This window comes from Gossypium hirsutum, chromosome D13 (assembly GCF_007990345.1).
Source record: "Gossypium hirsutum isolate 1008001.06 chromosome D13, Gossypium_hirsutum_v2.1, whole genome shotgun sequence".
NCBI classification, from domain to species: domain Eukaryota; kingdom Viridiplantae; phylum Streptophyta; class Magnoliopsida; order Malvales; family Malvaceae; genus Gossypium; species Gossypium hirsutum.
This window is the reverse complement of record NC_053449.1, coordinates 52,053,176-52,073,115: the sequence shown is the minus strand read 5'-3', so window position 1 is coordinate 52,073,115 and position 19,940 is coordinate 52,053,176. Positions and strand designations below refer to the sequence as shown.

The following is a 19,940-nucleotide window of genomic DNA, read 5'->3' as shown; positions in this document are numbered from 1 at the left end:
TATATTTTATAACTAAATTTAAAATAGAAATAGAAATAATAATAATAATAATAATAATAATAATTGTAATCATCCAATGTTGTTATAATCCTTTGATATCATCCTTCCCCTCAAAATTCTTATGGAAATTTTTCTTTTGGTGAGAAAAAAAATGAAGATTTAGTTTTTGCTATTTGAATCATTAATTTTAAATGTTGGAAATTAGGATATTAAGAAATTTTATGAAGTTTATTAAATAAAAATAATAGTGATTCAATAATCTTTAATTTTTTTTAATATAAAAAGAAGTCGAAAACTTGATAACGATAAAAAATAAAACTTGATTCTGAATTATAAAAAAATATAATATACATAATTTTTATGTCTAATTTTTCATATACATTTTACAGTTAATGATAATTAATTCTTTCAGAGCAATCTTTTCGACGTTGTCTCAAAACTAAAAATGATTCAATAATAAAAATCCACCATCAAATGAAAAGAACTAAAAGAGTTACATTTTTTTTATTTTTCTTTTCCTTGAAGAAATTTAACTTTTTGTAGATTTGGTTAGCAAAATTTGCAAATAAAAGAAACAAATAAATTTCCTTAAAAGAGTTCATTTATGGGAATGTAGTAGATTCTTGCAATTTCATCGTCTTTGCACGCAATCTCTCCATGAATGCTGGATTGGCTCGAAGCCTGTTCTTGACATATTTAGTACGAGCCTCCTCCACCATTTTGTTAGCTTTTCCGGCTTCCTCAATGAGAGAAAAGAGTGTTCTGAGACAATCTTTTCTGTTCTCTTCACGGTGTTCAAACCTTTAAAAATGAAGAATAAACAAATAAATTTACCCACAAGTTCATGAACCCGGAGCTTAGCACGAGTCATATGGAAAGCAAAAAAGAAATATCTTTACCTCTCACTAGTAATTGTAAGTTCATCTTTGCCTGGATGGTATCTCTTTCCAACAAGCTCTCGTAACCGGCGGAATTGATGCTTTGAAAGCCCGAGCTCCTTCACTGTAACAGACATCTTTACTTTTCTGTTTTTGGGATGCCACGCATCACCACCAGGAGCAAACACCGCCCGAGTTTGCCACCTAAGGATTGGTCCCTCACCAGGTGGATCATCCAAGTTCTTTTTTAAGTCTGGTACAGCCGTCTCATCAAATTTTGGTGGGCCCTCAGCTTCCATCATCTTTCCGTATTCCATTACCATCTGATCCTCGAATTCCTTGAATTGCTCATAAGCTTCTTCAACTTCAAGCTCGCCTCGTTCACACATATCGCCTAGCTCATTAAACCTTTCTTCCACCTTTTTCTTCATCTCATCTGATCATGCCAGCATAATGCTATACGATTATCATTTACATAAAATTATGAATTATAACAAGCCTAAGTTTAAAGAGTTGGAATAGCATGAAGCTGCAACACCACCCTAGTAATCCCTTGATCCAAGCCACTTCAAATGGTCACCCAATTATTTCCCCCCCTAACACAGTCCATGTTGAGTGAAACTGCACCTATTGTCATATTGTACAAGCTCCATGCAGTTCTTAGTTAAGAGAATACGTAAAGTTCAAATGAAGGTCTAGAGTCTAGAGGCCGAAAAGATAATTGGAATATTATCAGAAGTGTCAAATATTATACTAGAGCTATGAATTTGCTTCCCTTTAATCATACAAGCTGTGTTTTCGAAAGCAAATCATATAGGCATAAAGCAACCATGGTAAACTATGAAAAAAAAAAGATCTATCTGTTATCAAGCAGCAAATCTGTGTTTGTAACTACTAATATGTAAGTTCTGCATGCATATTCAAGAGAAACAACTAGTATACAAGTCACTTACCATACAAAAGTTAAACTAGAAAGCAGTAAACAGAGTGACATTAAAGTGAACTTGAAACAACCAACACTGACTCATAAAACAGATTCTTAAGCCTTAGCAACTGCCTTCTAGTGACATTTACATGCAATCGCTAGCAATTGGCTTTGAGAAATGAAGTAGACTAGGGTCATTTCTCATTTACAAACATTATGGACAAACATTGCAAGTATTGACAGGTTTTCTATCCACACTTTATTTCATCAAAAACTAAATGGGGGCTAATAGCTATATTACTCAGACTAGGGTGTGAGTGCAGCATACAGGTGTGTTGAATCTTCTCTAACTTCTTTCATATATTTCAAGGATCAATGTCAGGTCATATCCCCATAGTGATGTCTATATATACGCTGGACACAGGTACTTCAAGAAAAATGAAAAGTCGGAGCATCATAGGCTAATAGTTCAGATTCTTCAGAAAGTGCATACATAAAGCCAAATTGATTAGGAAACTACTTTGGAGGAAGATTGGAAGTAAGTTGCTCAAGTCAAGACTGGGAAGTGGATCTCTAGATTCAATTTTGTAACACATGCAAGTTTACCAAGTCTACCACTCATTTCACTACACAAAGACACCCTGAAAATATTGCATTCGATCATTTCACAAGAAAATAGATTGATAATCTAAACATCCATCAGTATTGCAGATGATAAGCTAGAATTGGCAGAGATTTACAGGTCCACGATAGAAAGTAAAGCAATCCAGTATAATAGAACCAGAAAGCCTCACATAGAAAAGAACATATATGATATTAAAATCAAGAAAAACCTGGGAGGAGTTTGTCCCAGCTAAGCATGTCCTCTAGAATTTCCTCGCACTCCTTTGTGTCTTTAAGATATCCATGCTGAACAGCTTCCTTAATCATTTCATCCCACTTCTGATCATCCATGTTAAAGTACTCATCCTTGACCATTCTCTTCACGACAATATCCCGGGCACTATACAAATTTTCTATCTCTTCATCAGTCGAGTACAAATTATCAAAATCTGATTCGAACTCTTCATCATCCACATCGTCTCGTGGTTGCACCTCCAATTCATCCATCAATTCATCATCCGTCTCCTCATGCTTCCCAGCCAACTTTCTCCGCAAAATGGCCTCAAGAACTGAAGGGAGTGCCTCTTCATCCCCTTCAAAGTACTTCTTGATTCGGGTTTTCAGCTCTGGCACCAAAGAACTAACAAAGTTAAACAACATAACAAAAAAACAAACTATCACTTGCTTTTCTCATTATCCAAACAAAAACATATATATATATACATATATCATGATTTAGTTTCCCTTCCTTTCTCAACAACCAAACAAATAATTTCCAAATAAAAAAAAAGTAAATTCCAGCAAAGAAGAAGCACAGATTAAATCCTCAGACCCAGTTTAAGACTTTTTACCAGACTAACATGAACATAACAAACCAATCAAATAAAAATCAAACTTGTTCAGACTTTCCTTTCTCATCATCTAAACAAAAGCACAATAAACAAATTGCCAAAAAGAAACCCAAATCCAATATTTTTTAACCCATTTTTACCTTTATTACTCACATCCTCAACGGGCAAAGCTACATCCTTGACATGGGCTTCAGCTACTGAAGCAGATTCTACAACAGGGTCAGGCTTCTTTTCAACGGGAGAATCCGATTCGGATGAGTAGAACCTGAGTCGAGACCGAGTTGAAGCGGAGAGTGGGTTGAACGAGTGAACTGGGTTTTGGTTGGTTTTGGTATAAGAGTGAAGAAAATTGCGAGTAGTGAGTGAAATGCCTCTGAACAAAACCCTTTTCATGGCTTCCAAACAAAATGGTTAGTATCCAAGTGTTTTCCCGTTCTTTGGTTTTCAGAGTTTCTTTGATTTCATTTGGGGGCAAAGATTTAGGGTTTTAGATTTGAGAAAGACAAATGTTTCTTGGTTTTGGGTTTATTGTAGGCTCAGAACCCACCTTCGGTAATGGCTGTTATAATGGACCAATTTCAGGCCTACATTGGTTTAGCTCCACACCAGTTTTTTTCTTTTTTTTCATTAATATATATATTTGTTAAAGTACATATATTTTTATATATTTAAAAGTTTAAATTTGTAATAAAATTAATAATTATTATATGAAAATATCTTGAAATTTTTTATTTTCAATTTAATTTCAAATTTAAATAAAAAATTTTATAAAAATTTTAAAAATATTAACTCTATTAAACAATATTTTTTTATTAATTTAATGTTCTTTTGTTAATATGTTAATAACTATGGTTAAAAAGGTTTGAAAAAAAAGAATGAAAATGGAAAGCAACATCTTAACTTTGACAAATGTGATAGTCAAAGCTTAAAAGGCAGCAACTAGAGATATAACACAAGATTGTGAATAAGTATAACTTCAATCCTAAGTCCAAGGTGAGGTACTCCAAGTACATTCATTCTTATCTCAACCAAATCAAAACAAAAAAATGTACAACAGCAATTTATCTTGTCCCACATTGAACAAAGATTGAAGATAATAAAGAAAGCAAGAAAGGCTGGCTCTAGCGATATATAAAGGGGGAGCCTTTGTTTTTTGCAATGGCTGTACCAACACCAGTGGAAATAAATGGGAAATTGTGGAAGATGGCAGTAAATGAAGACAAGGTGTTTGATATCAGAGCTTTGCCGACAGTTTTATAACCTTAGATGGGTATCAGGAACAGGTGACAGTATCACCATGAAAGTCCATGATAGTTGTATCCCTAAGCCTCAGCAACTTATCCCCATGTCCCTTTCTGATACTTATTTCTCAAGTCATTTTTTTTGGGGCTATTTTTGATCTTGGGTTGATGTTATTTCAGCTGGATTCTTTATTTTTACGTTTTGTTTTTGGTTCCTGGGCTTTATTATTCAAGCTTAAAGTTTTATATATATACATATATATTGTGATTAATTTGGTGTTTTTGATGGTATTTGCTCCACTATTTATTTTACGGTTCCTTTTTGGCATATCACTATTTTACTTTTGGGCTCAATTTGATGTTTGTGTATTAATCTGAAACTTTTTTTAGATAACTAATTATTTTATATATCCAAAGGAGCTGATAAACTGCTATAAGTAAACTCTCAATCCATAATCTAGAATGTCATCTACATGATTATTGTTAATCTAGCTGGAATTTTTATTTTTGGTTGTTCATTTTGCTTATGGTGCATTTCTTTGAAGCTCTAAGTCGTCTTTTCTTATACTTATATAAGTGTTTGATATCTTAGGTGTTGCTGCTTTATGATCATATATTTGTATGTTTTGAATGCAAGGCAATGGTAAATCTACTTAAAAAGAGAAATTTTTTATGGCTTTCGGTTAGATGTTATGTGCCTTTCAAGCCAAATTTGCTTTTCCATTGGTATGGCATGCCCTTGCTATTTTTCTGTTTGGTTTTACGCTGCCATATACGAGTCTGGTTGTGTTTTCTTACGTCCTCTTTTGAAAGGGTTATGGATTATAATACTCGGTTCAGTTGACAGTTGCTGCGTATAGAACTTGTCTTTTATTACATATATTGTCGTTCTTCTTCCACTGCATGTTTGTTTATTCCTTTGCCAATTACTAGAAGATCTTTTCCAGCATAGCTTAATTACAGGCTTGTGATTTGGTACTTTGATAGGTGTGTTCAAACGGAGAGAATGGAACTATATGAAGCATGGACACGGACACGTAATACGGGTATGACACGATACGAATACGGCGACACGGTAATTTTTAAAAAATAAGGACACGAGTACGGTAAGATACGGCAATAAAAAATATTTTTATTATTTATATATATTTTATGTTAAAATATATTATACTAATAAATACTAAATCTACGAGAAAAAAATATATTTTGTTTAACTTAACTTGTAAATAATGTCTTACTTTATTTAATAAGAATTTAGGTAACACATACATTTATTAATTTATAATTAAAATAAAATTTTAAAAAATATTTTAAATCTAATTTATATGGGTCTCACATATTTTTATTATACTTAATTTCACTATTTTTATACTACTATAATTTGTTTTTACTTTCTTACCCCATTATAAGAGCACGTTTGGTTCGCTGTAATGGAATACAGGTGTAATGTAATAGAGGTGTAATAGGTAATCCTTTTGTTTGGTTGAATGGAATAGAATAGAACTGTAATAGTATTCTTGTGTTTGGTTGAATGGAATGATGTTGTAATAGCATAAGGAAAAAAACTAAAATGACTAGAATACCCTTAGCAGAATTTTTTTTAGGTAGGTGATTATTGTTATTGTTATTAAATTTTAATAAGATTATTAATATAAATAATAAATAATTTAATCATATTTTAGCATAATTATTATTAAATATAATTTAATAAAATATATGAATTTACTAAAATCATAATATATAATACTATAAAATATAATTTAAAATAATTATTATTAAATATAATTTAACAAAAATATATAATTTAATAAAATTCTTAGTATTAAATATTCTTATATGAATTTACTAAAATCATAATATATAATACTATAAAATATAATTTGAAATAATTATTATTAAATATAATTTAACATAAATATATAATTTAATAAATTCTTAGTATTAAATATTCGGGTTTTTTTACAAAAATATTATAAAAAAATAAAAAATAACTAAAATGTTATAACTTTTTTTTATTTACCAAAATATATATATATTTTTTATTTACCAAAATATATCAAAAAAAACAAAAAAAAAAAACCTGACACCAGCCTGATCAGGCCAATTAAATTGGCGGCACCAAAGGTGCCAAATAAATTGGTGGCACCAATGGTGCCAAAGTCATTGGTGGCACCATGTTTGGCACCATGGTGCCAAAGGAAAAAAAAAGTGTGTAATTGTTTTCTAAGTCTTCCTTATTTATTATTTTCTTTTTATTCCCCTTTAACTTATTTTTTTTATTTAATAACTTTATTTTAATTTAATAAACTATTCTCATTTAATAACTCTATTTTAATTTAATAAACTATTAAGTAATACTTAATTTTTTAAAATTAAAATAGAGTTATTAAATGAGAGAATTCTAATTAAGTAACCATCTGCAGTTTCAAGGACTTGACATGCAAATTTACCATTTTGAATTTTAAAAGTGAATTGCTGCAGCTTGCGCACTAAAATTGAAATGTGACTAATTACCTTCTAAGCCCTCCTTATTTATTATTTTCTTTTTATTCCCCTTCAACTCAATTTTTTATTTAATAACTCTATTTTAATTTAATAAACTATTCTCATTTAATAACTCTATTTTAATTTAATAAAATATTAAGTAATACTTAATTTTTTAAATTAAAATAGGGTTATTAAATAAAAAATTGAGTTGAAGGGGAATAAAAAGAAAATAATAAATAAGGAGGGCTTAGAAGGCAATTAGCCACATTTCAATTTTAGTGCGCAGCAATTCACTTTCAAAATTCAAAATGGTAAATTTCAAAATGGTAAATTTGCATGTTAGGTCTTTGAAACTGCAGATGGTCACTTAATTAGAATTCTCTCATTTAATAACTCTATTTTAATTTAATAAAATATTAAGTACTTAATATTTTATTATATTAAAATAGAGTTATTAAATGAGAATAGTTTATTAAATTAAAAAAGAGTTATTAAATAAAAAAATAAGTTAAAGGGAAATAAAAAGAAAATAATAAATAAGGAGGACTTAGAAAGTAATTACACACTTTTTTTTCCTTTGGCACCATGGTGCCGCCAATGACTTTGGCACCATTGGTGCCACCAATTTATTTGGCACCTTTGGTGCCACCAATTTAATTGGCCTGATCAGGCTGGTGTCAGGTTTTTTTTTGTTTTTTTGTTTTTTTTATATATTTTAGTAAATAAAAAAACTATATTTTGGTAAATAAAAAAAAGTTATAACATTTTAGTTATTTTTTATTTTTTAATAATATTTTTGTAAAAAACCCTAAATATTCTTATGATTGTATCAACTAACTTCATCAATTTCTTCTATCAAATATTAAAATATTTAAACTTGACTTTGAATAATGATTTTATGATTGTTACTTTACCACCAACAACCCAAGTTCAATTTGCTTAACAACGTAATGAATTAGGGTTTTTCTTCATATTCCCAATTATGTACTCCATTTCCGACCGTAAAACACCTTTCAACTCATCTCATCAGTGATTTTCTGTCCATTGACAAATTAGGATTCTATTGTTGTGCATCAACAATTTCGAATTCTAAAATTTAGAACGTAAATTTTATTTTCTCAATTTCATTTTTGTTTCTAGTTTTGAATTGCAGCAATTTTGATCTTCAATGTTGTTTTCTTCTTTTATGTTAACTTCTTTTTTTTTTGTATTTTCTGTAGAAAGATAGATTTTTTATGATTAAACTTTTAGACATGTTTATTTTCAATTTTTTCCACGAGCATTTATATAAAAAAATATTAAAACTATTCAAAAGTTACTTGTTTGCTTCAAAACGAATTATATAAGGACTAAATTCCTCATTTTTATATTAGAGGACCCAATTTGCTCTTGAATTTCTAATAGTTTAACCAACAAAAGTTTTACATGACCTAACAAAAAACCTCTCCAACTAAATTGCACGCATAACTTGTTTCTCCTTTTGTCATAAATGTTGATGAAATTGTTGGAAGTTTCTCCTTTTGTCCACAATGTTGCCTGTGATCGATTGAAGAACGTTGCCTTCCTAAAAGTGATAGTTGTAGTTAGTGCATCCCTGTTGACAAAGCCTTGCATTAATATGGCTCCAGTGTCAACATTTTGACTTTGTCATCCCATTTGATATTGTCCAACAATGTATCAACCTAAAATTAAAAATTTTAGATATTTAGGTCCTTATAGATGTGCGGTTTTTCAAAATATATAGAAGTCTAAGAGAATATATATACAAAATCAATGAGATACCATACAAGAATAACAACTTCACTATAACCATGCGTCTACATAGTGCAAAGAACTACCATATTGTATTTTCACTAGTAATAAAATAAATTTCCACAATCAATATAATTTAAACAAATTAGAGATCTGATTTTTAAGAATAAAGAACTGAAATCAGAAAACCATAGAGACAGAGGACAAGGGGTTCGAAAGCAAAGGGGTTTTGCCAATCACCACTAAGCCCTCAATGGCTTAGTACCTCAACTCATAGTACCAGGCAACATTTGACTCCTTTCAGAGATGGTTACCATTAATCCTATATTTTATTTTCCAGATGTGCAACAGTTCATACCATAATGGATAAGATTGGGACCTCCCATAGTCCAGTTAATTCTTAAGCACTAGTCAAAACACATAGATGAAAATAGGGTTAGAGGAATACTAATAACATTATTAGCTGTTTCAGGAAATGCCGGGCTAACTTACCAGTAATAATATCAGCATCAAATGGGCATGAGGTGGGGCAAAGAAGCCTGGATTCATGGCTAAGGCAAAGCAAGTTATTAGTGCAAGACTGCTTAAACAAATTCGAAGTTCGATAATCCTTTTCTTCTATCTGACATCTCCATTCGTTAATAGCTAATAAATCTAGCTTGTCCTTATGTCTTCATTTGGGAAAGATATACTTTATTAGATAGTATTTTAACACTTCTTCTTCAAGGATAAGGGGTAAAGCCATATAAAATCCATGCTTGCAAACTATTTAATCAGCCAATGCCTTGATGGAGTAAAAGACAAGCAGATAATTACTAAAAACAGTTGGCTGCTTCATCAAGCAAATGCACATTAAAGAAAAAAGCACCTCGGATTCAATGCTGATATCGTTGGAAATTTTCCTCAACGAAGAAAAAACAACAGCATTTATCCTTTTCTTATTGTTGAATCCACCACAAACACCAGCAGGAAAGAAGCTACAAGCTTTGAAAGGAACTCTTACAGGTTGAATACAAGGGAGAGATGAAATCGCCACTGAAGCTTAAAATGTAAATCTCGGCTATGATTGCAGTTATGTCAAGCTGAAAATAAAAATGGTAAAACAATATTACTAACAAACTAAAAAAACCAGAAGAATGTCGTTAGTTTTAGTGAAAACGATGGTGAACCTCTGTAAAAAGATAAAACTTGATTTTTCATATATAGTTGCTCCCTTGTTTGAACCACAACAAGAAGGTAAACCTAGCTAAGGTTGAGATTGAATATAAAGCCACACAGTTTGTAGTTTATATTGCTTCAAGGGATGAGTCACATGGGAATGAATCAAAATTCAAATTTTTTTCAGAGAACAGAATGAGATGTAAAATGTTAGCAAATAAAAAACCTTTCTTGTATAAGGATGTCAGGCAATGGAGAAGCACCGACACGGATCTTCCCTCTCGTACTGGTGTCCTACGGAATACGAACTGTCAAGACATCGTTGTCCGAAAATGGACACGGATGACTGGCGGCCGGCGAGCGGATGAAGAAGAAGAAGTAGTCTGCTGATGAGTGATGAAGAAGAAGCAGTTGTGGCGGCTGAAAGGAAGGAAAAAGTTATGGAATCAGATCTGAGAAAAACTCACTTTTTTTTTGCAGTCTGTTGATGGTGTGGCCGGTCCTCTAGTTTTTTTTTGCAGTTACCTTCAGCAACAAAAGATTTGCTGGCAGCTTCTGTTTGAGGACATTACACCCAACCAAACGACGGAATAGGTGGGGCCCACGGAATAGGACTGTAATGGCAAACCCATTACACCCAACCAAACATCTAGTAAATTTATAACTATATAATACATTAACTTTTTTTTTTTTCGTTCTTAGGCAGACACTCATATTCCCTTTATTTTCTTCCCCATTTATCCCTTTTTTCCCTTCTCATTTACCGTCCTTACCTTACCTTTGCCTCTGTATTTCGTTCTCTGCAAAAAAAAACCCCAGCATCATCATCTTCATATAAGCGAATCGACTCCAAAGAAGACGGGTATGTTAAAAATCCCATAAATTATCACGATTAAATGTTAAAGTTCTTTTTATCTGTTTACTGAAGTTCTATTCTTGTATATGGGTTTTTTTTTTCCGTTCTGATTCAGGCCAAAGTAAAGTCCGGGAGTGTCCTTTTTTGACACGCTTCTAGTCATGTATGGATTATCAGGAGACTGGTCTATCATATCTTCACCTTCGCCAAAGCCATATCCTCATAAGCCTCCCAAGTGCTCCAATTGTGCTCCTCTTTTCATGAAGGCAACTATTATATCTGCTTTTCTGAAAACTATTATTTGGCATTGTTTAATCAAACCAGTAGTTTATTTTACCGAGTATTTTTTTTTTTGAAATTGTAATCTGGAATTTACTGAGGCGATAATGATCCTATTTTTGATGTTATAGCATTTGTTAGGATAGTATGCTCTTGTGATATGCTTTACTTTTAAACATAATATTCCTTTTCAGCATGACCTTTGATAAGTTTTTACGAGAAAACGAGTGCTTATAGTGTAAGTATCTCAGACATATGATCTGCGTGATGGTGGACCGGTTATCCACAGTCGTGGAATGGAATCATGTCTTGTAACTATGATAAATTCACTTTCAAAAGAGTTTCGCGTAATTTTTTCCCTGACCGAAATATTTTGCTAAAGTGAGCTTTCTGTCTTTCCCTTGCTTTTAATTTCCTTCTCCAGTGTCTTCTCTTTGTTCTTTCTCTTTCAGCGATTGATTTACTTATTCCCTTTTGGACATTTGCAGATCACTCATATGGAAATGATAAAAGGAATTCAGGGGCATGGTTACTATGACGAACTTGTAATCCCAATAATTGAGAACACAGCCTATGAAAATGATATCACGGATTCCCTTGCCAAAGCTGTATGTTTCTTTTGTGTTCATCTCGTCAATAGGAACTATGAGATTGACTTTCATGATGATCATAGATTTTCATGTGGCTGAAAAATATTAATGAGTATTCTATATCAACAAGCAGTATATGAGTCTATTTCCTGGTTGCACTTGATTCACCTTTGTTACTTCAATTCTTCATTTTCTTGAAGTATCCATGTCCAACATGGATTCAGACACCGTTATGGGTGTATTATGCTTCAAATATATAGAAAAACATTGAAAAATTTGAGCATGCCCGTATTGGACACACGCCTATATCCAATACTTTCCCCCAAGTCAGAGCAACATAGTTATCAACAACCTTTCTTGAGTCTCTGAATTGAAGCTCACTAGAAATTCATCTTGCATATGCTAAATCATTCGTTATGCTTGACTTTGTCCAATTACAATGTTGTCTTCACTATATTGAAGTTCACTTTATTGGTTTTCAGATTGAAGTGTATCCTAAGACAACTGCTGTGCTTGTTCGCCATCATGGCATATACGTATGGGGTGACTCATGGATCAGTGCTAAAACTCAGGTATGTGAAACTTGAAATTTCAGAATATGCATCTTGGTTTCTCTCTTTTGGCTTTTCCAATGCTCCTTCCCAGTAAGACAGATTCTTACATGTTGCGTTGGTCGTATGTGTTTCTTACTTCAGCAGTGACATACTATTTCAGGCTGAATGTTATCATTACCTCTTTGATGCTGCTGCTATCAAACTCCATCATCTAGGCTTAGACTGGTCTACTCCAGATCATGGCCCCATTCAGAATGTTAAAGGATTTTCAAGCATCAATAGCGTGATAAAAAGGGTGGCTACGAAGGTTGGGACAGTGGATTCGAATTTTAAACTCCAGCCATATCCAGTAAGCACATATTTTCTCTAAAATCGGACAAATTCTGGGTTTTCTAGACGTGTGTTTCCTTCTAACAAAAATCTCTAATGTTGGGATAACATTGTTGTAGACTCTTGATTGTTTTATTGCTTAACAAGAAAATTGTTACTTTCATTTATCAAACACTCTCTCACTGTACATTGTTTTTTTTACCGTTGCAGCGCTGCATTGTGCTTGACATTGAAGGAACTACAACTCCTATTTCATTTGTAACAGATGTTCTCTTTCCCTATGCCCGAGACAATGTTGGGAGGCATTTGTCTGCAACTTACGATAGTGCTGAAACTCAAGATGATATTAAGTTGTTACGTTCTCAAGTAAGATTTTTCTTTGGATCTTTTGACCTTTTATCATCTTCTGCTGCAAATCCGATGCAAATTGTTTGCTTTGCTTCCTCAAGGCAATTACCTTTTAATACATTAAAGAATTAATTTTAAGAGTTAGGCACAAATGACCGTATGAACTTTACTTCTCGGAGAATTGAGATTGTATGGCCCATTCACTAGGATCACAGAATGCTTCTGACCGGTAATTATGTGCCTGCTTCCTTGGCTAAGCTCTAGCAGTGAACTACAATTCATTGCTTCTTACTAGTGAACTGCCTACTGATGCCTAGATAAAATTGATGGTCGGATGTATGAGGATTGGCCAACCTTTTGTCTTGATGCCTAGGCAAAATTCAATCAACACTCATTTTCTTTCCCTCAAATCATATGCTTGGAACTCGTGTGATATACCTGAAATAAGAACATACAATGGAGTAGTTTGTGTGATATAATGCATTTACTCTTGAACCATCATTATCTGTGAATTCAGAACCTTTTTAATTTCAACAATACTTGGAACCTTTGTAGTATATATGAAATTACCATCTATTATCATCATTAATCATCTGTTATTTTACTGTTGATTTATATGTGAAGGCCCGGGCTTTTTGCTGGAGTATCTGTTTGCTTGACATGCATTTGAGGCATGTTTATAGAATTAGAAAACCTGAAGGAATTTAAGGATACTTCTTCAGCTCGTTTTCTGTGTTTAAGGCAGTGAGATTGTGTATCTTACAAATTAGCAACCAAGGAAGTCCTGATTGACTCCTAAATTATCCGCCTATAACATGTTTTCCACAGGTTGAAGATGACTTGAAGCAAGGTGTTCTTGGTGCTGTACCTATCCCCTCGGAAGATGCAGGAAAAGAGAAGGTGATTGCTTCTTTGGTGGCTAATGTCGAAGCAATGATAAAAGCTGATCGAAAAATTACTGCCTTAAAGCAATTGCAAGTAAGCAAACATGAATTGAAAGATAATACATTTTTGGAGCTTACCTTCGAGAAAGGACTAATATGAAGTTAAATAGGGTCATATATGGCGTACTGGATTTGAGAATAACGAGCTTGAAGGAGTAGTTTTTGATGATGTACCAGAAGCTCTCGAAAAGTGGCATGCACTGGGTATAAAGGTATTATTACGAATTTCCTTTACTCCTTTACAATTTCATTTTTTGAATGTAGTTCTGGATACGGTATTTGGTCTACGTTTTGAATATGTTTCTGTGCATTTGCTCCCGCATAGGTGTCCACTTGGACCTAGTCTAGATCTAAGCTCAAGTTAATGTATGTTCATGTCCTATCGTGTTGTCATGAAGCTGTATCATCCCTTGGCATACAGCTGCCATTTTCTCTTTTTTACTAGAAGTCATGTATATCCATGAGGTAAAACTGAAACATTATCATTGAGATTGGTTTATGGACAGGATCTTACGCAGCTAAGTTCTCGGTTACTTATAGAAAGTTCAATTTTCAATGCTTATCTTTGCTTCCTCTTTCATCACAGGTATACATATATTCTAGTGGTAGCAGATTGGCTCAGAGGCTTATATTCGGAAATACAAACTACGGTGATTTGAGGAAGTATTTATCTGGATTTTTCGACACCGCAGTAGGGTAAGTCTTTTTACTTTGTTTTGCTTTATGCTTATCACAAAATTTTAACTCAAAGTGACACTCCATTTCACCTTGCCTTGCTTGCAGATATAAAAGAGAAACACGAAGTTATGTCGAAATCACTGAGTCATTGGGAGTTGATAAGCCATCCGATATGCTATTTGTGACCGATGTCTATCAAGAAGCCACGGCTGCAAAAGCTGCAGGTAGTGTACTGATCTTTTCTTCTTTGCCGGTGTCCGTATTCTAATCCTGTTGATTCTGGCTCGTGTTTTAGACTTATTTTGCTTTCAGAATCACAACCCGACACCTTAAACCGTTACGAATTAGTATAAGAACAATTCTAAATTTTAGTCTGCACATCCTTGCATACCCTTTGTTTATCAATTACTGTTTTTCATGTTATCCATTTGGTAGGTTTGGAGGTTGTAATCTCCATCAGGCCGGGAAACGGTCCTCTTCCAGAGAACCATGGATTCAAGACTATCAACTCTTTCCTGGAGATCTGATAGAAGTTTGGCATTTCTGTAATAATATCGGCCTTCCATGCACTTATAATAAGTAACTTTTGGATGCAATAAATCATGATTTTGTAGCAACCCTGTATTGATTGTCACCTGTGAATGTTGGATACAAAGTCTTTTTTTACATGTTTGGATCGGTTAAATTCATCCAAGTTCCTTTCTTTTTCTTTTTCTTTTTTTTTCCATTTTTATATAAATTATTTTGTGAAAATGTAATAATTATAAAAGATCACTGCCATAAATCAATTCATTTCCTTTCAGATCACTAAAACAAAGATAGTAAAAGATCACTACAATAAATCTCACAAATTATTTTTCGTATAATTTCTAAAAACTATAAACATCCTCCCCCCCCCCCAAAAAAAAGAAAGATATTTTCTAATATTTAGATAAGTCAATAAAAGTATTTTTTACTATTTGGTTATTTTCTAGTAATAGATATTGAAATTTTAATTATTTTCAATATTTATTAATAAAATATTGTTTTTTTGAATCATCATATATTATTCAAATTCCAATAGTTTAACAATACAATTAATACTAAATACATAAAACAAAAATGATTGATTATTAAAAGAAATTATATGAATATTCTGGATGCCTCTAATGCACTCAAGTGTTGAGTTTTCCTATGACCCTCAGATGCCATGCAAGAAGCTGGCATTTGTCTTGGAATTCACAGCTTTGATACATGAGCCAGACTCCTTGTAATGCAATTCCTTTTTTTCTTTTCTATGGCTTCTGATATTTGAGAATCCCTTGTTTAGTTAGAAGCATCACAATGTGTATCCTCAATTGCCTAAACTCCAAATCATCCTTTTACTCAATTGCTTGTCTTCTAAAACCCTACAAATACCGAATGAGTTCCACAGAAAACTTTCCCTTCTTTGTACTGTTAATTTCTCCAATCTGTACAAAACCAAACTGCAATGTATCAGTTTGCTAAACCTACCTTACTCGGACTCCCAAGTAATATCAGATGCTTTTTTATTATTATTATGTTTTTTTCATGTATTTGGAGGATTGTACCCTACATCTATGCGTTGGAGTCGGATTCAAGCACTCGAGGGAAATGAAATGTCAAAGTAATATATGCTAAACATATTACTAGACGGCAAAGATTTCTCAAACCGAACACTCACTCACCTTTAGTCTTCCTTTCCCACTAACAGAGACAATGTCACCGGTCTTGAGAGTTGTTCCATTTTTTGTGACAGTTGTCCAATTTACGCGTACATCTCCGTTGCTATAAGACCAAAACAAAATAGAAAAACAAACGTCCATCAGCTCAATCTTTCATGCATTTTGCAACTAAAAGCTATGTTACTCGGACTCAAATGTGATTCTGAGATGTGGGTATATGTTGAACATGGGTATGTTCAGTTCTCTTTTCCAAGTTCTTTCCTTTATTGAAAGTGTTCTTTGAGAGTCATATCATCATGCTCATATCAGAATATTCTTCAGACATGGGTGTCATGCACAGGCACTCAAGAAATCAAGAGTCAGAGTAACATAGGCCCAAAGTCAAGAAGAGATTAAGCTAGAGCATCAACCCGAGAATATACCTTATCAAATTAACTAGTTTAGATCTAGAAATCTTAAATCCTGCACTAGCAAGAGCATCAACACGAAGCGATGCTTCTACGGTTTTGAATGACTGCGTCCTGCAAAGCCAACATGAAGTCATTGATGGATATCACAGCAATAGGTACCATAAGATTGAGATAAAAACTGATGAGCATCATGAGTGATTGCACCTTGGTGGCTCATATTCAAGTGCAAGCAGAGGTATCTGTGTACATGATACTGATACATTAGCAACCTGCAAAAGGAAACACATAACAAAAAGAGTTGGAGAGGATTTCACCCACAATTCTTTTTACTGCAATACGGCAAGATTAGCTCATGCCTTTGGAGACTCCCTAACCGTTACAGACATTACAAGAATATGAGTGTTATTTACCACTAAAAACAAACAAACATGACAGACAATATATTGATTTTAATGTGATACTAACAGTGTGCAAGAATAAAAATTTCACTGCAAGGTTACTGTGATAATAGACAGCCAGAAATAATGCTGTTACTGTTACCCGAAAAAGTGGAAAAAGATTTAAATTTAAAATTATTGCAGTCATTAAGCGTATCCAAGGGGAAAAAAGTTCACCTTGTCCAGTGTCGACATAAGAAAGTCAACGAGTTCAGGAACAATCAGGACATGAGCTCCCTTTTCTCCCTAGTTAACAGTCAACATAGGTTACAGCCTGGTAATATATTAGATGCAGAGAAAACTTCTTTGCTGGTTTAGGAGGCAGGTATAAATTATCTTAATGAAAGAAATTAAACCGGGGCTTTTAAAGTAAACCCAAGTTCTAAATTGCCTAATCTGCAATTGACCATCTGAATACCTGCAAGATAATATCCCCAAGCTTCTCTCTAGCAATACCTTTACCAAGAATTGCACCAAGGAAGTCACCATGAGAACAAGGTTGAAAGCTGAAGTTTCCCGAGATACTGACAAAGAAAAAACCAAATATGCATATTGTATTTAATTGTATTTGATTCTAGCACTAATCGTTACCAGCTCTTGACAATGAAGGATATTACTTACTTTATTGCTGCAACTACATTAGGATCATTGGTCAATACTTCTGAATGTCCAATAGAAAGACGGCAACGCTCAGCCTAAAGGATCACGGAGATTCATCAACTTGTATAACCAAAGAAATCAATGAAGGAGAAGTAAACTGAATCCATTTGGTTCTACCTGAGGATACCCCCCCTGTGCAACTGCCTTAACATCAGCCAGTTTTTGCAGAACAATCATGGACTCCTTTAATACTGGTGGGGTTAGAAAATCTGTATGGAATACCTCTCTTCTGGTTGCTGCACGTCTAGCCTAAAAGCGCATAAAATAAATTCCAAATAGAAGAGAAGTTAAACAGACAGAGCTAGGAACTTTTCTACCAGTTATCTATAGCAAAGAAACAAAATTAATTAGAGAATCAGATGAATTTGACTAGGTACAAAAGGCAAGGACCAAACCAAAGAAACAATAGGCTACTAAAGGAAGATATGGAAAAAGGGCAATGAGAATACCGTATCAAGTATATGTTTCACTTCTTCGATAGCACTCTTATCTCCTACTCCTTTAAGTAAAACATCGTTATCCCCCTTTATAACTTGGGCAATGTGACATAACCCTATGTGTGCATTTCAAAATTTTAAATAGGATGTTACTTGACTAGAAAATCAGCACTGTCGTATATGCATACGTCCCATTTGCTGAAACATGTACATATGGCAAAAAAAAACAACTGAAAAAGTTGAAGAAGCTGGACTTTGCAGAAGTTAATCCTACAGCTTACTAACAATGCTAAATTACAGGTTCAGCAGCCATGGTAATGGTGGCTATTGCATATGTTTAATGTGCAATAACTTTGTGATAAATTGATAATTCTAAGAAACAACTACTACTATAAGTTCTCTTGTGTATAAACTCTAGTTCTAGGAATAATAAAAAGTTGAATTGGAATTGTGGTCAATGCCCTAGGTGTGCATTCATTAAGGATGGCAATATATTTTGATATCGAGCTGAGGTTAACAAGCATTCATTCTTCCTTAACAAAATGCATTTGAAATAATTGGCATATTTCACTCGGAGGTAAAACGTCCACATAATGATACGAGTTGCAGTGCATGCTTCATCCCTAGATGGAATCCATGACATAAAACCATCCGAAATCTAAACAAAACTTTTAGTAAAAAGAAGCATCTCTTTTTTTTTCCTGATAAGAGTAATACAACTGACTTACAAGTTCATTTGAGTGACAACATTGTTATAATCTCAAGCATTTTAGTTCCTCCAATACTTTTTTTTTTCAGATGCGCTTACTAGATTCTCCTAATTCAGCTTAATGGGTGTCTCAAATTAATCCACGATTACAACAAAACTAACAAAGAAAATTGCTCAAATTCCTCCCTTTTAGCTCAATGTTTGTCTATAATTACACAATATTACTTCAAAATTAACCAAGAATGTTAAGAAGGGTAAATGTAAATATTTGTTTCTCTGGCTAAATGGGCATCTCTATACCTCAAAACTAACAAAACATATTTGCAAATTCTTTAACTTTAGCATAAAGGGTATCTCTAATTACACAAGATTACTTCAAAACAAACAGAAAATCTTCTACTTTAGCTCAATGGGTATCTCTATTTATACAACTATCACAAATATATATATATATAGATAAAGAAGAAGAAAAAATTCATAACAAAATAAAAAACCTGAACTTCTCAGCGGATATTGAAATGGAAAAGAGCAAAGATTTCCATAGAAAGAAAGGTGTTTGTTGGTGTGAAGAGGTTGAGAGAAAGCCAAAGCTTGAAATGCCTTTCGGAGCAACCATGGTGAGGTGACGCTTGCGGCAGCCATGGTCGTTTTTATTGCGTTAACAAAACTAGTACCCTATCCTAAACGCTAAATAATGCACTATTTAACTTTCTTTTAGCAAAAATCAAAGTAATAATATTAATCTATAAACTAAATCATTAACTTATAACATGTATTTCTAATCCGTTTCTATACTAGCAACATTTTCCCATTTTTGCAACCTTTTAATATTTACATAAAATCTTTTTTTTTACCCCAAGATCTTTAAATATTATTATTAAATAATTATAAAATATATTATAATCAAAATCTATGTTTTTTTAAAATTTAAATATAAATATTTTTGAAGGTAAAAATTATTTCATTAATAAATAAAAATGGAAATATTTAAATAAATAAATAAAAGATATGAAGTTAACCTCAGCCCAACAAATTTACTCCATATACTCGTTTTTAGTATCATAATTTTCATTGGTATTTGCATAAAAACCAAGAACATTCGTAATGCAGGATGAAACAAAATCAAAA

General features: G+C 32.9%; 3 protein-coding genes and 1 long non-coding RNA gene across 9 annotated transcripts; 1 reads left to right on the top strand and 3 right to left on the bottom strand.

The window, feature by feature from the left end:
• Positions 1–475: 475 nt before the first annotated feature.
• LOC107920764 (uncharacterized) lies at positions 476–3,821 on the bottom strand. The gene is made up of 4 exons (XM_016850611.2): positions 3,398–3,821; positions 2,637–3,032; positions 900–1,314; positions 476–801 (listed from the first exon to the last, which is right to left on the bottom strand). The coding sequence occupies exons 1-4, from the start codon at positions 3,648–3,650 to the stop codon at positions 603–605; spliced, it is 1,263 nt and encodes a 420-aa protein (XP_016706100.1). The 5' UTR covers positions 3,651–3,821; the 3' UTR covers positions 476–602.
• Positions 3,822–8,307: 4,486 nt separating this feature from the next.
• On the bottom strand, positions 8,308–10,533 carry LOC107920119 (uncharacterized). 4 transcript variants are annotated; one of them, XR_005923009.1, is made up of 4 exons: positions 10,122–10,529; positions 9,230–9,819; positions 9,096–9,144; positions 8,308–8,667 (listed from the first exon to the last, which is right to left on the bottom strand). It is a non-coding gene; the product is annotated as an uncharacterized lncRNA (long non-coding RNA). The 4 variants fall into 4 exon arrangements; XR_001690533.2 differs by lacking the exon at positions 9,096–9,144 and having other exon boundaries at positions 9,230–9,521; positions 9,606–9,819; XR_005923008.1 differs by having other exon boundaries at positions 9,096–9,819; positions 10,122–10,533.
• A 22-nt stretch (positions 10,534–10,555) lies between these two features.
• LOC107920116 (probable bifunctional methylthioribulose-1-phosphate dehydratase/enolase-phosphatase E1) lies at positions 10,556–15,163 on the top strand. Of its 3 annotated transcripts, XM_016849649.2 has the most exons (11): positions 10,556–10,757; positions 10,867–11,017; positions 11,519–11,638; positions 12,103–12,192; positions 12,335–12,523; positions 12,715–12,870; positions 13,681–13,830; positions 13,907–14,008; positions 14,383–14,492; positions 14,580–14,698; positions 14,910–15,163. In XM_016849649.2, the coding sequence occupies exons 2-11, from the start codon at positions 10,913–10,915 to the stop codon at positions 14,999–15,001; spliced, it is 1,233 nt and encodes a 410-aa protein (XP_016705138.2). In that variant the 5' UTR covers positions 10,556–10,757; positions 10,867–10,912; the 3' UTR covers positions 15,002–15,163. The 3 variants fall into 3 exon arrangements, with proteins under 3 accessions (XP_016705138.2, XP_016705139.2, XP_016705140.2); XM_016849650.2 differs by lacking the exons at positions 10,556–10,757; positions 10,867–11,017 and adding an exon at positions 11,276–11,411; XM_016849651.2 differs by lacking the exons at positions 10,556–10,757; positions 10,867–11,017 and having other exon boundaries at positions 12,316–12,523.
• A 333-nt stretch (positions 15,164–15,496) lies between these two features.
• On the bottom strand, positions 15,497–19,611 carry LOC107920118 (putative RNA-binding protein YlmH). The gene is made up of 10 exons (XM_016849652.2): positions 19,307–19,611; positions 18,116–18,219; positions 17,784–17,915; positions 17,628–17,701; positions 17,425–17,530; positions 17,184–17,252; positions 16,774–16,838; positions 16,582–16,680; positions 16,163–16,262; positions 15,497–15,925 (listed from the first exon to the last, which is right to left on the bottom strand). The coding sequence occupies exons 1-10, from the start codon at positions 19,452–19,454 to the stop codon at positions 15,863–15,865; spliced, it is 960 nt and encodes a 319-aa protein (XP_016705141.2). The 5' UTR covers positions 19,455–19,611; the 3' UTR covers positions 15,497–15,862.
• Positions 19,612–19,940: the final 329 nt, after the last annotated feature.